Source organism: Corythoichthys intestinalis, chromosome 2 (assembly GCF_030265065.1).
Source record: "Corythoichthys intestinalis isolate RoL2023-P3 chromosome 2, ASM3026506v1, whole genome shotgun sequence".
Lineage (NCBI taxonomy): Eukaryota > Metazoa > Chordata > Actinopteri > Syngnathiformes > Syngnathidae > Corythoichthys > Corythoichthys intestinalis.
The window spans coordinates 49,181,594-49,199,996 of record NC_080396.1 but is presented as its reverse complement, the minus strand read 5'-3'; the positions used below and the strand labels follow the sequence as shown (position 1 = coordinate 49,199,996).

The window sequence follows — 18,403 nt, the reverse complement described above, 5'->3', positions numbered from 1 at the left end:
GTGGCATGAGTTGAGCTAGAGCCGTGAGTTGAGCATTGGCGTTACCCGAGGGGCCGGGTAATGAGAAGCATGATGTTTAGCTACTCTCGCTCCGTCCCTAATCGCGTACCAAAGACCGCGCGCCGCGCTGAGTGTGTCGTACTTCTGCTTTACTTGGCATATTTCAATAATCGGAATTTGAATGTTTGTGAATCGTTCTCGAATCTTCCACGGCCGAATCGCGAATAATCTAAGAATCGGAAATTTTGCACACCTCTAGTAGTTGTGGTTATTGACAGCACATTGATTTGCCATCGGAAATATTGAAGAGAGAAATGTCAAATTTTTTCACAGTAAGAGTTATGCTTAGCCAATGGCAAACCTGGCTTTCATTGGATTGACAACCTGAGGAATGACTGGATGTCGTTTGGATGTCTCTGCTGATATCTCTGATGTACACTATCTGACCTTTGATAACTGATAGGAATATCGGAGAGTAAATTCTTATTTTGGGCCAAATAATCGGTATTCGTGTACCTTGCTTTAGGCACTAATCAATATCCAATCTCAAGATTGTACGTATTTTCTGCTGCTTGTCCTATGTAGGAGGAATATGACAAGTATGGCATCACCATTCGGGTCAAGTTCCACGAGAGCAGTCAGCTACATGAGCTGACGCGATTCCATCAGAGCGGAGGAGAGCGCAGCATGTCCACCATGTTGTACCTAATGGCCCTTCAGGAGCTCAATCGCTGCCCCTTCAGAGTGGTAGATGAGATCAATCAGGTAAAGAACCCATAAATTGACAAGGGTTAAGTGTCGTTTAAAAGTTGGGGTCACTGAGACAAATCCAAATTTTACATTAAAAACACAATTTTTAAAAAATACTACTTCAGGGGGAAGCTAAAACGCTCCTATTAGGAGTGTCCTGATCCGATCACATGATCAGAAATTGGCCCGATCACGCCATTTTTCAGAGGATCGGAATCAGGTGAAAAGGATAAAGTTTTTAATTAAAAAAATATATATAAGGGTGTCAACAATAATCGATGCGGCGATGCATCCCGATGCGGGGCAGGGACGATTCGATTCGATGCGGGCAACACGCTGAATCGATTCAGCGCATTTTAAAATATATAAGTACGTTCAAAAATCTTCCCTGCGCAATTCCGGTGATGCAATGGATTTGGTTTCCCCATTTGTATTGTTATTCTCATGTTTACCTGTAGAGAGAGCTACTTTACATTCAAAGCAAGCCCGTAGAGGTTAGATCGGGCCTAAAAAATTCCTGCCCAACCCGACACGGCCCGTTGGTATTGAAGCCCGACCGGCCAGATCAATTCACTATAGATTTGCATGCCCGAGCCGAGTGATGCGGAAAAAAAAACGCAGCAGCAGCAATGTATTTTCATTTCTTCAAGTTTTCTTACTGTTTAAATAGTCTACTTATTTTTAAAAGAGTTATAAAAGCATTTACACAACAAAATAACGCTGGGAAAGTTAAAAAAACAACAACAAAAAAACACACAAAAAAAACACTGTTTTGCAGACACACAGAGGAGAAGATTCGAAAGGATCACATTTGCCTTTGTGTGCATAAATAAAAGTGTCTTTCCTAACAAATTCTCAGTTGGCAGAAAAAAAACGCAAGTTTACTCAATATTTAAATAGTCTACATATTTTTAAGATACTTATAAAAGCATTTACTCAACAAAATAACGCTGGGAAAGTTTAATATTTAAAAAAAAAAACACGGTTTTACAGACACACAGAGGAGAAGATTCGAAAGGATCACATTTGCCTTTGTGTGCATAAATAAGTGTCTTTCGTAACGAATTCTCAGTTGGCAGGAAAAAAACGCAAGTTTACTCAACATTTAAATAGTCTACATATTTTTATGGGAATTATAAAAGCATTCACACAACGAAATAACGCTGGGAAAGTTTAATTAAAAACAAAAAACAAGGTTTTACAGACACACAGAGGAGAAGATTCAAAAGGATCACATTTGCCTTTGTGTGCATAAATAAAAGTGTCTTTCGTAACGAATTCTCAGTTGGCAGGAAAAAAACGCAAGTTTATTCAATATTTCAATAGTCTACATATTTTTATGAGAATTATAAAAGCATTCACACAACGAAATAACGGGAGGAGAAGAAGAAAAAGAGGGCTGCGCCACAGACCTCTGCGCATTTAAAAAAAAAAAAAAAAAAATTATTAGTCCGGCGCGGCGGCCCGACCCGACCCACCGAAACGTGAATGCTTAACATTTCGGGTCGGGTTCGGGCACAAGATCGAACCTCTATGCAAGGGGGACGAGGAACCCAAATCCACTTCCTCACCGGAGTAACGTCACAGACAAGCGCAGTTGTAATCGAGAGAGCAGAGAGATAGGACATAACATAACAATGGCTGAAACGGAGAAAGAGGGAGCGAGAAATATTATAGATATAAGATAGGCTAGGCCTACATTTTACTTTTGTTCTACATTGCAATTTAGTTGATGTTTTGTTTGGAACTGAACTGATCCCTGGATTGATATTGCGATAAAGATGCTGATGCACTACAATATTTTCTTTGTCGTTTTCTTTAATATTTACTTGAATATTTTTATTGATGGGTCGTTGTGACTAAAATACAGTGACTGTTATTACTGATTTTGCACAGGAGTTCAGATGTTGCATTGTGTGAAAGGCTGCTACTGTGTGTAAAAAAAAAAAAAAAAAGAGAAAGCCCTGGTCTCATTCAAAGCAATTAAATGCTGTGATCTGATTTTTTTTTTTATATATATATATGAAAGTATACTATTTTCATTTGACTTCAACCAGGAGTGACACAAGAGCCAATAAAAAGTTGTTTAATGTCTGTCCGCTTGTGTTGGCTCACGATTCACGAAAAATACGCTTTGCTTTAGAATTTTAATGCATCCCAGGCTTTAATGCATCGCAATGCATTGCCGAATCGAACCGAATCGAATCGTGACCCTCTGAATCGAATCGAATCGAATCGTGGCCCTCCGAATCGTAATCTAATCGAATCGTGAGGGCAGTGTCGATGCACACCTCTAAATATATATTTACGTTATTCTGCTTCATGCTCATACACCCTCTCACCCTCCCTCCTGCTGCTTTCTTGCTCACCAGTGCAGCTGGTGTTTGGTACTTAAAGTTAGCGATGATTGACTTTGTAGCTTTGATCTGATGAGAGAAAGGCTCGGTAGCTCTACGACCAAGGGCCCAAATGTGTTAATAATGGTTTAGTCAAGCTTTGTTGTCGAGGGGCTATTCTCGGCAGCGTGAGCATCAAAATGTGAGTAAATTTCAATGGACTCACTTAATAAAGCATTTGATAAAGTATTTTTCTACGTTATTCTTGTTTAAAAATAAGCGTGGGTTTTTCTTCAGGTTCCTGCAACAATCCGCAAAATGGTGCATGGAATGCTGATTGAACACTCCAAATTGTCCGTAGGTGTGGGTGTGTGCGTAAATGGTTGTGTGTCCAAATGTGCCCTGAGACTAGCTGGCATCCTGTTTAGATTGTACCCCAGCTTCTGGCTTGAGTTAGCTGTGGCTCCAGCACCCCCTGCAACCCTTGTGAGGATAAGCAGTTTAGAAGAAGAGTGAATGAAATTATATGAATGCTATGGAGAGTGATTAAAAGTATGGAGTTAAAGCTGATGCAATGAAAAATGTATGTGCGCGCTAGGGGTGCACGATATCCATTTTTTGAAACCGATATCGATGACTTCCTGCTCTTCAAAGCAGATACCGATATCGATAACCGATAATAAATATATCAATTTTAAATGTATATTCACCTGGAGGTTAAAAAAAAATACTGGTGGACTCAACATAGATTTGCCTTTGACATAACCATTTTTTAAATGATGACATGAACATTATTATAATGAACAAAACAAAGACAAGAACAGTCTCAACTTCAACTAAAGTACCAATATATATTTTTTCAAATATAATTTGAGTAAATCACAACCAATTAGTCAATGTCATTGAAGATGTGTTCCCTGAACAATGAGCACTGAACTAAAACATAAACCCAACAGATAATGTGCCTTGTCATCAGATAAAAACATTTGGTGCTACAGGACTACACACTACTGTTGTGGCCTTGGTCCATGAAACAACTTTCTTTACCTGGCAATTATAGTACAGCAAGCCTATCAATAACCAAAAGGCCTCTCAATAACTTACTAACTTATAACTAACACTGTAAAATGCAAACATACAGTAAGGTTCATAACTCATTCCTCATTATCAAACATATGGTCGAACAAAAACGATTAATGGCTTGCCTTATAACAATCCATATAAACGGCAGGGAGTGTACCCATTTTCAATAAAGCATGAGGTTTCTTCTCTGCACAGTACGAAATTCTTGTCCAGCCACTGCGCCGTCGTACCTACCTCATAACTGTCACTTAATTTTTTTTTTTTTTTTTTTTTTTTGTTACTGTCGTATTTTCTCCGATATGTTAGATGATTAATAATCAATCCAGTTAGGTAGGTAAGTACGCGATAATATCTCCTTAAAGTCATGGCGTCTGTAATTCTGCTCTCGCGTGCTCTAGCCTCCAGATAGGGTTTTGCTGTTTTTTTGTTTGTTTTTTTTTTTAATCAAAATGCCCTCCTGTTCAAAAATTTTCTGTGGAGAATGGAGATTTTAAGCTTTCCAATGATGTATCACACATGCATATCGGACAATTTTGAAATTTGGCCAAATTAGGGGTCTCAGAGCAGAACTTCAAGTCACCTGAGTGTTTTCCGCCATATACATTTTATGCTCCGCAACACTCCCGGAAAAAGCGGTAGTGGAAGTGTTGTAAAAAATATAGTACTGTAACATGTTTGGAACTCTTGTTCAAAAAAAAAAAAACCTTTTCCGGCATCGGATCGGGACTATCGGCAGAGTCTCAAAATCAGGTGACTGACTCTGGTGCAAAAATATGCGATCGGGACATCCCTAGCTCATTAACAAGATTTAATTCAGTGTTCAATGTTTCAGTACTTTTTGCTGAACTTGTTTTTTTTAAAATATTCACTCGTTCATTTTTCAAGCCGCTTATCTTCAGTGCCACGAATAACAAAATCCATCAACATTTCCAATTCTATGTCTTTATTTTGCTCTTCTAGTCTCTGTTTATCTCTGCTAAACTTTCTGGTAGCACTCTTAAGATCAGATAATACTATTCCTTGTGAATAATGAATTCACTGGAGTGTTTTTATGAATTTAATTAATTTTTATGAATGTAACCTAGCATTAAGATTCATGATTTGTACATACAGTACATGACTTTGTCCCATCTCACACTAGTTCTCATGAGCATTGTGGTATCCTACCTAGGGAATGGATCCCATTAATGAGAGGAGAGCCTTTGAGATTCTGGTCCACACTGCTTGCAGAGAAGGAACGTCGCAGTACTTCGTCATCACACCAAAAGTGAGCGCTTGAGCCGCTCAGTCAACTTTGCTTTGTCCTGACCCTGTATTGTCTTGGCTTGCAGCTGCTGAAGAACCTCAAGTACACAGAGAAGATAACCATCCTGGTTGTCCACAACGGCCCTCACATGTCAGAGTTTGACAACAGAGAATTCATTCGGCACTGGCGCCAAAAGAAGAACGCTCAGGCGTGAGACTTTCAGCATGTCATAGCATGGCCATGTTCCCCGTGGCTAATTTTGTCAAGTTCAGAGTTTATGCATGTTAATTTCCAATAAAACGAACGTTGCAGTTTCATTCCTTTATTCATTGCTCTCAACAGCCATCAGCACTTGCCCGGTAACAACCGCCAAAACAATAACGGGCGCACCCCATCTGCATCATAAATGTGCGCTTCAAAGGTAAATGTTAACGTTGAAATTGAACAATCAGTATCAGCCACTAACAATTTAATAGGGCGATAATGGAGGAGCCTGATTGTGTTGGTTTGTTCGAGTCAAGTAGATCTTCAATCTGCTTTATAAAATATACTTGTTGCTTATTAGTACCCCAAAGTTCTACTCACAGTTTCCAGTCATTTAATAATAATTAGCGGTTTTCTGTCGGTCTTTCTTTTACTGTGGCGTAGTGATATTTACTATGGAGGACCAGGAGTGCAAAAATTCAATAAATAAATACACAATTAAAAAAATAATTAAAAGTGTCATTAAAATGCTTTTATTTCAATATTTATTTATTTATTTCAGTATTTATATCTATTGTTATTTATTTCAATTTTTATCTTTCAATTTTTATTTATTTCGATTTATATTTATTTCAATTTTTAATTATTTATTTAAATTTATATTTATTTCGATTCATATTTATTTCAATTTTTAATTATTTCAATTTATATTTCAAAATTTATTTCGATTTTTATTAATTTCAATTTTTATTCTTTTATTTCAACTTTTATTTATTTATTTCAATTTTTATTTATTTCATTTTATATTTATTTCAAAATGTATTTCAATTTTTATTTATTTATTTCAATTTTTATTTATTTATTTCATCACTTATTTATTTCAACATTTATTTATTTCACTTTTTATTTATTTCATTCTTGCACTCTTGTTCCCCGTGTGGCCGCATGAAATAATTTTATCTGTCATTGGCTCATCAAACTCGGTGGGCGGGCGTGAACTAGGCGGGGTTTGAGTTGATCGAGAGAGTTGATCGAGTAATAAGCGATTGCTTCGTCCTATTTCTTCCCAACATGGCGGCATTATCTGAGATTTTGCATGAGCTCTCTTGGGACATGTTAGATTTCTCAGAACAAATTGAAGCAGGACATTTGGACCCTGAGTACGTGTCCTACAAAACAGAGCAATTAATTAACGTTATTGGCATCATCTCGGCTCTGTCAGATCAAGATGTTGATCGAAGGGTTTTCTATAGTTTAGAACTGCGGTCAAGCCAGCCTCCACTCGTAAAAACGAAGTCAAACCAGCCGCCCCTCATTTGGATTATTGTTTGCATTACGGTAATGCAATGCGCTGGCTTCAGAATGCAATGACCTGGCTTCAGAGCGCAAGTCCCTTTATTAAATATATGGGGGAAAAAACTGTGACCTATTCGATAACGGGTCCACTTTAGAGAGACACTGGAGCACCCCTAGACCCAAACTAAATCATTATCATGTAAAAATGATGTCGGAGTTCAGAGTAAAACTACTTAGAAAACTGCTAGTTATTTCTGTCATTTAGCCTTATTTCAAAACTTGATCAAAATAAATAAATAAATAAAATCTGGTCAATATCCAAGGACCGTTCCACTTCTGAGTTATACTAGAGTTTCCCGTATGCAGACATCAGCCCGTTTAAAGGCGCTGGCCCGCGCGATGTAGAAGCCACAGACTGGACTCCACCATGGGCTGCTGGTGGAGTTCTCCTCAGAGTGTCCTCGATTAAATTTGCTGCTTCTCTGGGCAGCTCTGGGCACATTTTGGACATATGTATGTTTTGCTTGGACAACACACGAAATGCGTCAAAGCCTACTACCGCTACACTGACCACGCTAGTGACGCTACTAATCTTCGTCGTTTTTGTGATTTTGAGGGAGCAATGATTTTTCAGATTATACGGATCTACACTGCCACCTTATGTATCGGGTGTACATAAAAATTAGCCAATGCCTCAGGCGTCAATCTATTATCCGAGATTGACTAGTTAAGACTTACTTTGCTGAGCAACCAATCAGACGTTAGAAACTTTGACGAGCAAACGTGACAGATAAAATTATTTCATGGTTGCACCTCCAGAGGAACAAGAGTGCAAGAATGAAATAAATAAAAAGTGAAATGAATAAATGTTGAAATAAATAAATAAAAATCGAAATAAATAAAAGTTGAAATAAATAAATAAAAATTGAAATAAATAAATAAAAATCGAAATAAAATTTGAAATAAATATAAACTGAAATAAATAAATATAAATTGAAATAAATAAAAATCGAAATAAATAAATAAAAATTGAAAAAAATAAATATAAATTGAAATAAATAAATAAATATTGAACTAAATAAATAAAAAATGAAATGAATAAATATAAATTGAAATAAATAAATATTGAAATAAATAAATATAAATTGAAATAAATAAATAAATATTGAAATAAATAAATATAAATTGAAATAGATAAATATTGAAATAAATAAATATTGAAATAGAAGCATTTTAATGACACTTTTAATTATTTATTTAATTGTGTATTTATTTATTGAATTTTTGTACTCCTGGTCCTCCATAATTTACACAGGTGGACTAGGTTTTGCAGTGCGTGCAGTAGTTTTTGGTCACATGGACCAATAGGAGCAGAATCCTGTTGCAGTTGTTTCAGATCAACTGACAACATTGGCTGCCACTGATGGACATAGGCGTCCAATCCGTTTAAAATGAAGGGTGGCAGCGAATGTCCCTCCCACTTCAAACAAATTGGACTTCTACTAGTGATACTCGGTCTAATTGACAGCAGAAGAATGAAATAACGTGTTTTTCAGTTGTATTGTGGATAATCTTAGAATGATTTCCTGACCTATGTATCGATAATTGTTGTATCGCAATATCATCGTTTATGATTATTTTTGATTAGTGAGCCACTGCCTACAGAAGAGTCAGATATGTATTACATGTACAATAAACATTTTGATGTGAGCTCTATGCAAATTACAAAGGACGATACTGTTTTGTGCATAGGTCACAGGGATCGGGAACCCAAAATGTTGAAAGACCCATATTGGACCAAAAAGACAAATTTGTCTGGAAAAAATTAAAATCCTTATATAAGCTTTATAATGAAGGCAACACATGTTGTATAGATCTACAGTATATCAGCTTTTTTAGCCTAGAAATCAAAAGGCCCAAGTTGGCTACAAATACAAAATGAGTGTTCATGATTGAATGTTTATTTTCCCTGCAGTGCATCCTTTAGAGAATGACGCACCACAAGACTACTCTGTTGTACGATGCCCCCTCAAGTTTAACTTCATTACAATACAGGTAGTCCCTAGGTTATAAATGAATTCCATTCCTAGGCTGGCGATGTGACCCGAATTTCCGCGTAAGTTGGAATTGGAATTGACCCTTAAAGTACCCCAACATACCCCTGAAACCTCAAAATAACTGAAAAAACATGTATTGTACATCATACTAATAAAATAGAAGAACTAGGTACTGTTTACGCGACTAAAAAAACGACTCGAAACAGAATGGCGGACGAGACTCCGGCGTCATAAAGTCAAAATCACGTAAGTCGTGCACATCGTAACCCGGAAACTACCTGTATTAATGAATTAGAAGAACGTTTGTGTCATGTTTATCCTCCTAAATAAACCATATTAAAACAAAAAATATATTTCCCTCCCCTATCATTTTCCAGTTCGCTTTTAAACATTTTTGAAAAAGCTCCAGGGAGCCACTAGGGCAGCACTAAAGAGCCGCGGGTTGCCCCCTGGCTTAGGATGTAGTTTTGTTGTCAATATTTGACATTCGAGAATTATCTACTACATACATTTTAACAGGGCCGTGCAGAGACTGATGGAGGGGCAGGTGCTCATAGGTCGAAATAGGCTCATGAACAAGAATTTAATACACCTTACAACAGCATAACTTCCAGTTTAACCAGCTTTACAGTATAATTGACTGTGACAAACTTTAATTGGGAGCGGGGAATAGTGAATAGAAATCAACACTGTCATCAACACTTTCTGACTGTGACTCAAGTCTTTGCCTCTTTTCTTCCTTCAACCTCTATATAAAAACTTCCTTCCTCAATTTGTTGTTCATCTGAGAACAAACCACATCAGATGCTCACTGAGCCACTCAGCAGTTGTTGTTTTTTTTTTTTTCAAAACTATTATTTCATTATTATCCATATTTGACAACTCCAGCACCTAATGATTAAAAATGTAATGATATAAAATGTTATAGAACAATAACATTGTAATTGTGTTTATAATTGTTGGATTTTATACATGAATATCTTTGCAAAGTGTTATTCTTACCTATTGTGCTCTTCACCCCGCTGATGAGGGATCCACTGCCTTTAGTAGCCTCATCCAGCTCCTTGTTTTTTTTAAATCCCTCAACCTCTGTTCCTTACAAGGCATGTCTACATAATGAAATATTAATCTTAATTTGATTTCTTTCTCAATAACACTGTGAAGAGAGAGAGAAGGCAGAACACTTAACAAGGGTGACTAGCGGGAACTATACAAAAATATAAATTTTTACCATAAAATACATAGAAACGGAATTACCACATTATCACATTAAGATTCATACAAACACTGGAATCACAGTAATTGAAATTACGGGATGTGTTGCAAATATTAAATTTAGATTGAAAAGAGAACCTAAAGATGTGTAACTTTCTAGATAACGTTGTGAAGATAATGGACAAATATGGTTGCCTTTAGAGAGTAGAGAAGCACGGATCGAAATAGCCTTGGGGAGGTGTGGGGAGGTAATTATTAAATTAGAAAACTATATAAGAGAAATTACGTATTAATTATTATTTTTTAAAAATCCCCACAATAAACCTGGTGTAAGAATTTTCACTAATTGCTCCAACATGGTTTATAAGGTTGACATCGTTTGTTTCCTACCACCAGATGTTCTCGGACTCCTCACTGCACACCCAGGTCAAAGAGGAACAGTGTGCTGGGGTGGGGGCATATGCGGTGGCTTAGCGGCACAGTTTTTTTTTTTCTTTTTTTCTCTTCATTAAAAAAAAACGTGTTTTCGGTGTTCAAGTGAAGTACTCGGTGGCGTGTCTGCACAGTCGGTCAGCACACACTTACACATCAATAAATGCCCAGTCAAAAAGGGGCAGGTGCCGGGCAGGAGTAACTTTTTGAGAACAATATACTTCTTCTTCTGAAATATACTTCTATACTTTTTATTTTTACTTTGAGTAGAATTGTGAAGAAAAAATGCTACTCTGACTCTGCTACTTTGGGCTACACAAGAGTCGTTACATTTTTCCTCTTTATTCTACATATTAGATTTATTATTTTATGCCAGAGATGCCAAGTAGCTGTAGCAGCTGTAGTGGCAGCAAGTAGCTCTACTGATTTCACCAATGAGACGTCGCGACAATAATCACATGACTCCGTTACACCAATCAGATGCAAGCTTGACGTGCTATCGTCACCCCAGACTGTTCAATCATGTGGCATCTTTAAAGCACTGTAAAAAATGTACACATTTGATGTGGAGCGCTGCCCTCAACATGACTCGAAAGCGCGAATTTTAACCTCTCTGCCAGTTATTATTTGGCACCGACTGACCACGGAAAACCGGGGATATGATCTTTTAGTTTCAAAATAGTAATTATGGAGGAACTCTTCACTATTGAAACTAGGAAGTATTTTCTCCACCAGAGGGCACTCATGCTCAATAGATGACTAATGCCTCATTCATTTATTTTTTTTTTTTTTTCTTTCATTGGAATTCAATAATTTTTAATGATATTTCTTATCTTAATGTGGTTATGTAATGTGTTATTGTACAGCAGGGGTCGCCGGCCCGCCTCCACATTTGGTCCGGCCCCCTGAACAATACCAGAGAGCATTTAGAATTTTTTTTTTTTCTCTCTCTATAGTGTTATTTATTTCCTGGCCTTTTTCTTTGAAGAACTCGGAGAGTCTGAAATATAGTTGGGCTGATGTGATGAAGGTTGGATACCACTGCAGATAGTCCGGTTAGAACTATAATAGGGAATGGGACGTACTACGTCATTGTTTGGACGCGCCTCCATGCTGGCAATATGATTCACTTCCGGTTCGGCAGAGTCAATGCGGATTGTAACGTGTGGTAGTGCTAAGCTAACTCTTTCGGTGTTTTAGAAAGAAAATATGGGTGCTTATTGTTGCGTTACCGGGTGCAACAGCATCTCCTACGACAAAAAAAGGGGTTAGGAAAAATGGACTCACTTTTCACCGTTTTCCTGCATGGAGGACCAAATATCAGATCACGAAGGTACGACGGATGGCTGGATTGCAGCGGTTCGTCGGAAAAGCATTTCTTATGATCATATTTCTGCTGGAATGAGAGTGTGTTCCTGTCATCTCTACTCTTGTAAGTTGAACGATTTATCCACTTTTGGTTTCAATACGTTTTTCTTTTTTTACACCGTTGTGTAAATCTGCCTCGGTAGCAATGCTCGCCTACTACGACTCACCTACCTGTTGTGTTCCTAGGTAAACCTGCTGACAACACATCCCGATTTGTCACCATCTCTCTTCTTGGATCATTTGACAAAGAAAATTCGTTCAATGGAGTGGTTCCATTTGTCCTGTGTCGGACTCAAACAAGCCCCTGCTGCAGACGCCATCTGGGTCTGCCCTTCTCGTCGATGAACTGCAGGCTTTTAACTTGTGAAAATGCAAGAACTGTAATGCACATATTTATTCTGCCTGGCTATTTAACTATGGCCATTGACGTATTATTATTATTATTATTTTTTTAAACCACTTTGACAAAGACACGTTTCATTGTAATGTTGAATTTATATATTCTATTATTATTTTTAAATTATAATATTCTTATTTGCACTTATGGAGACTTTAGACTGTCAATTCAAATAGTGTTGGAAAAGTTGCAATACCTAAAATAGAAATGCAAGAACTGTAAAGTACATATTTTTACACCTTCATTTACCTAAGGCCACTGGATGTTTTTTAACTGCTTTGAAAAAATACAGGTTTTGTTGTGATCTTGTATTTATATAGTATATAGCTTTTTATAATGTATTATGTATTATAATATTTGCTGCCCCCTGCCAGAGTGTGGGCCATTTTGTACTAAAAGGATTTTAAACTGTCAGTTCAAATACTGTGTTGGAGACTAGTACTTGCAATACTTAAAATGGAAATGCAAGAACTTTAAAGCACATATTTATCCTGTCTGGCAATTTACCCAAGGCCAGTAAATGGTGTTTTAAACTGCTTTGACAAAGACACGTTTATTGTGATCTTGTATTTGTGTATTACTTATAATTATATAATATTTGCTGCCACTGTCAGAGGGTGGGCCTTGTTTGCACTAATTTAAAGATTTTAAACTGTCAATTAATGTCATGTTTATGTGCCTTCTCAGTTCTTTTCTTTCCTTTCCAGCACATTATGCAGCTGGATGGGCGGGGCTGTGCTGCACACCTGTGGCACATTTGGAGCGCTCATTATTTAAGGACTCCTGTCACCGTCTGCGAGTGTCGGACTATTGCATTTGCTTGTTACCTGCTTTGCTTACCGCTGTGTGCTCATCGTCACCCTTGGTGCTTCCCGACATTCTTCGATCGTGTTCTGGTTTGATCTCATTTACCTTTGTGTTTTATTGGGATTTTGTAATTATAATTTTGTACTGTTATATTCACGCCATTTTGGCGTGCTCTCTCAGTTGTATTTTCTTACTCGCGTTTTCTAGCGTGCTCTCTCAGTTGTATTTTCTGACCCGCGTTTTCTAGCGTGCTCTCTGTTGTATTTTCTTACCCGCGTTACTTAGCGTGCTCTCTCAGTTGTATTTTCTTACTCGCGTTACTTTGGCGTGCTCCCTTTGTTCTCGTTTTTTGTAATAAATACTTCTAATTTCAAAGTCTGTGTTTGGATCCATATTGTAACATAACAGAATAGTCCGACCATGGATCCCACAGATTCTGAAAGTACTCGTCGTGTAATCGCCTGTCACGGTCACGTGATCAGCCAGCACGAACAGTCACTGCGTGAACTAGCAAACGCGATCGGCTCGCTAATTACACGAGTAGAAAAGATGACGTCACCTTCACAGTCTTGTGGCATAGTTGACGCTGCGGTGGCGCCCGATCAGCTCCCTCCCTCTTCGATGGGTCCGCCGGCGTCCTTTCGGGAGCCGGTGTTGCCACACCCCCATCGATATGAGGGAGAACCCGGTGCTTGCCGACAATTTTTGCACCAGTGCTCCCTTGTTTTTGACCAACAGCCATACACATTTGCGAGTGATAGCTCCCGTGTAGCATATGCCATGAGTCTCCTCGCCGGTAAAGCTGCTACGTGGGCCATGGCGGTAAGCAACTCTACACCCACGATCCGTCAGTCATACGAGACTTTTAAGACTGAGTTTATGAGGGTTTTTGACCATCCGGTTAAAGGCAAGGAGGCAGGCAGCCGCCTGCTGGATTTTTTTCAAGGCGATCTGTCTGTGGCGGACTACTCCATTCAGTTCCGCATTTTGGCCGCGGAGTGCGGTTATGGCGAAACGGCTCTGTGTGGTATTTTTCGGCGGGGGCTGTCGCCTGCTGTCAAAGATGAGTTGGCGGCCCGGGATGATTCATCGGGTCTGGAGGACCTGATTTCTCTGTCCGTGCTTTTGGACAATCGTCTGAAGGAGCGCGAGAGGGAACGAGCCATGGAGACTCGGGGACGTCGTTGGCCTTCGCCGCGGGGCGGCCCGACAGCGGACCGTGCAGATGGCTTCGTCGAGCCGTCATTTGTCTCCACGCCGACGCGGGGTCCAGGCTCGACAGGAGTGGAGCCTATGCGACTCGGTGGCGGTCGTCTTTCTGCAGCGGAGCGACGGAGACGGATGACAACGGGTTTGTGTCTGTACTGCGGCTTGCCGGGGCACCATGTCGCCGCCTGTGACGCGATCCCTTCAGGTCGCCTCGGATCTTCGGCCGCTGGGGCTCCCCTCGCCCGAGGGGGAACGAGATTCAGGCATGACCGCAGTCCATCGAACGAGTTGCCTCGCGACAAATTAAATGAACCAATACACCCTCGAGGTGATTTGAGACTGCAACTGCCGGGAGAGGTGTCATATAGTGGGATTAATTTTAGGTTTACTGCTTTAGTTGATTCGGGGGCGGATGACTGCTTTATAGACCGAAGTGTTGTTGACTCTCTTAAATGTCCGTTGATAAAACTAGCTCGGCCTAAAAAGGTTTTAGATCTCGATGGGCGACCCCTGGCGGACGTGAGATTTATTACGCCTCCGCTCAAAACAAAGCTTTCCGGTAATCATTTTGAGATCCGTAGTTTTTTAGTGATGCCGTGCAAGTTGGCTCCAGTTGTACTTGGGCTCCCCTGGTTAAAAGTGCATAACCCTAATATTGATTGGGCCAAGACACAAGTAGTGACGTGGAGCTCATTTTGTTATGCGCACTGCTTACGTTCTGCATGTTTACTTCCTGGTCAAACGCAGGCGGCCATCGAGCCGGTCAATTTGGAGAATGTTCCGGCCGAATATCATGACCTCCAGCATGTTTTTAGCGAAGAGCGTGCCAAGACCCTGCCACCGCACCGTCCGTACGACTGTGCAATTGAATTATTGCCTAATGCCGCGTTGCCTAGCTCTAGATTATACCAGGTCTCTAAACCGGAACAAGAGGCAATGAGGGAATACATCTCCTCTTCCTTGGCTGCTGGCCTTATTCGCCCGTCATCTTCTCCTTTGGGGGCGGGGTTTTTCTTCGTCGGCAAAAAAGATGGGGGTCTTAGGCCGTGTATCGACTATCGGGGTCTCAACGAGATCACTATCAAAAATAAATATCCGCTGCCGTTGTTGGATTCGGCTTTTGCTCCGTTGAAATCAGCCACAGTATTCACCAAATTAGACTTGCGCAGCGCTTACCACTTAGTCAGGATTCGTGAGGGAGACGAGTGGAAAACCGCTTTCAAAACCCCGCTCGGGCATTTCGAGTACCTGGTCATGCCTTTCGGCCTAACTAACGCACCTGCTGTTTTTCAGAGCCTCATAAATGATATATTGCGTGACATGCTAAATGTGTTCTGTTTTGTTTATTTAGATGACGTTCTGATATTTTCTAGAAGCCTGCAGGAACATCACCAACATGTCCGCATGGTTCTGCAAAGACTACTAGAAAATAAACTGTTTGTCAAAGCTGAAAAGTGTGAGTTCCACCAAGGGTCAATCCAGTTTCTTGGTTTTATTGTGGAAAAAGGGCAGCTACGACCTGACCCAGCTAAAATTAAGGCAGTAGCAGAATGGCCGACTCCCACTTCACGTAAGCAATTACAAAGATTCCTTGGGTTTGCCAATTTTTATAGGCGTTTTATCCAAAATTATAGTATGAGGGCTGAGCCCCTGACCAGGCTGACCTCTAACAAACGCCCCTTTGTGTGGTCTCCAGTGGCAGAGGCCGCATTCGTAAGTCTTAAACGGTCATTCACGAGCTCGCCCGTCCTTGTCCATGCTGACCCAGATCTTCCTTTTGTGGTCGAGGTTGACGCGTCGAGTTCCGGAGTGGGGGCAATCCTGTCCCAGAGGTCTTCAGTCGACCAGAAACTGCACCCCTGTGCCTTCTACTCCCGCCGCCTCACCCCTGCCGAGGCGAATTACGATGTGGGCAACAGGGAGCTGCTCGCTATAGTCCAGGCTTTGCAGGAATGGAGGCACTGGTTGGAGGGCACAGAGGTACCGTTCCAAATACTTACCGACCACAAGAACCTGCAATACCTTCGGGCCGCCAAGCGTCTCAACTCACGCCAGGCCCGTTGGGCATTACTCCTGACGCGATTCAACTACGTGATCACTTACCGTCCAGGTTCAAGAAACGGGAAGCCCGATGCACTTTCAAGGCTTCATGAGCCAGCGGGGGAGGAGCCTTCGGAGGAGCCTGTTGTTCCTGGAAACCTGATAGTCGGCGCGCTACGCTGGGAGGTCGAACGGCTTGTGGAAGAGGCCCTGCAAGGCGTTAAGGTGCCTGGAGGCTGTCCTGCTGGCAGGCTATTTGTTCCGGTTGCTCAGCGTGCAGCAGTGCTGAAGTGGAGTCACACTTCAAAGTTCGCCTGCCACCCGGGTGTGTCCCGCACATTCTTCCTACTTTCCCAAAAATTTTGGTGGCCAGGTATGAGAAAGGACGTCATGGACTATGTTTCTGCTTGCTCCGTCTGCGCTCGGGGCAAGGCAGTCCACCGTGCTCCAGCAGGACTCTTGCGTCCCTTGCCTGTTCCATCTCGCCCTTGGTCCCATGTTGCACTTGACTTCATCACTGGCCTTCCACGCTCCAGGGGTCATTCCGTCATCTTGACAGTGGTGGACAGATTCTCCAAGATGGTACACTTCGTCGCTCTCCCAAAGTTGCCTTCGGCTCTGGAAACCGCTGACTTGCTGGTAACGCACGTGTTTCGGACTCATGGCATCCCGTGTGACCTCGTCTCCGACAGGGGCCCCCAGTTTGTCTCCCGGGTTTGGGCAGCGTTCTGCAAAGCCTTGGGGGCCACGTCAAGTTTGTCTTCTGGTTACCACCCACAGTCCAACGGGCAGACTGAACGGGTCAACCAGGAGCTGGAGGCCGCCCTCCGTTGCGTCTGTCACCTGCACCCAGCTTCCTGGTCTTCACACCTCCCTTGGGTGGAGTACGCTCACAACACCCTCGTTTGCTCAGCCACCGGGAGGTCACCTTTCATGACCGCATATGGGTTCCAGCCGCCGCTATTCCCGTCTCAGGAGGCCGAGGTCGTTGTGCCATCTGTCCAGGTGCACCTGCGGAGAGCCCATAGGGTCTGGAGAGACACTAGGGCGGCACTTGTCCGCACGGCAGCCCGCAACCGTCTGATTGCTGATCGCCATAGGAGACCCGCTCCAGCTTATCGTCCGGGCCAGATGGTCTGGCTGTCGGCGCGGGATTTACGCCTTGCTGGGACTTCTAAGAAGCTAGGCCCTAGATTCGTGGGCCCTTTCGCGGTGGACTCTGTGGTGAACCCTGTCGCAGTCAGGCTGAAGCTTCCCAGCTCGATGAAGATTCACCCCGTTTTCCACGTCTCGCTGCTCAAGCCTGTCTCCACCTGTCCTCTGAACCCTCCGCCAGTGCCTCCTCCTGCTCCTCGCATAGTCGACGGTGGACCAGTGTACACGGTGCGTGTCATTCTCGATTCCAGGAAGAGGGGTAGGGGGGTGCAGTACCTGGTCGACTGGGAAGGTTACGGCCCTGAGGAACGTTCCTGGGTACCCCGCTCCTGGATTCTCGACCCGTCACTTCTGCGGGATTTCCACTCCCTCCATCCGTTGAAACCAGGTGGTCCGCCAGGGGGCGTCCGTTGAGGGGGGGGTTCTGTCATGTTTATGTGCCTTCTCAGTTCTTTTCTTTCCTTTCCAGCACATTATGCAGCTGGATGGGCGGGGCTGTGCTGCACACCTGTGGCACATTTGGAGCGCTCATTATTTAAGGACTCCTGTCACCGTCTGCGAGTGTCGGACTATTGCATTTGCTTGTTACCTGCTTTGCTTACCGCTGTGTGCTCATCGTCACCCTTGGTGCTTCCCGACATTCTTCGATCGTGTTCTGGTTTGATCTCATTTACCTTTGTGTTTTATTGGGATTTTGTAATTATAATTTTGTACTGTTATATTCACGCCATTTTGGCGTGCTCTCTCAGTTGTATTTTCTTACTCGCGTTTTCTAGCGTGCTCTCTCAGTTGTATTTTCTGACCCGCG

The 18,403-nt window shown here is 41.7% G+C and overlaps 1 protein-coding gene across 1 annotated transcript in view; it reads left to right on the top strand.

Annotated features, from left to right (window-relative positions):
- The window catches only part of smc5 (structural maintenance of chromosomes 5), a 49,878-nt gene extending 44,146 nt beyond the window's left edge, over positions 1-5,732 (top strand). The window contains exons 22-24 of the mRNA XM_057826964.1: positions 586-765; positions 5,341-5,436; positions 5,501-5,732. Coding sequence (XP_057682947.1) covers positions 586-765; positions 5,341-5,436; positions 5,501-5,629 — 405 coding nt within the window. The 3' untranslated portion in view covers positions 5,630-5,732. The remainder of the gene's footprint in view (positions 1-585; positions 766-5,340; positions 5,437-5,500) is intronic.
- Positions 5,733-18,403: the final 12,671 nt, after the last annotated feature.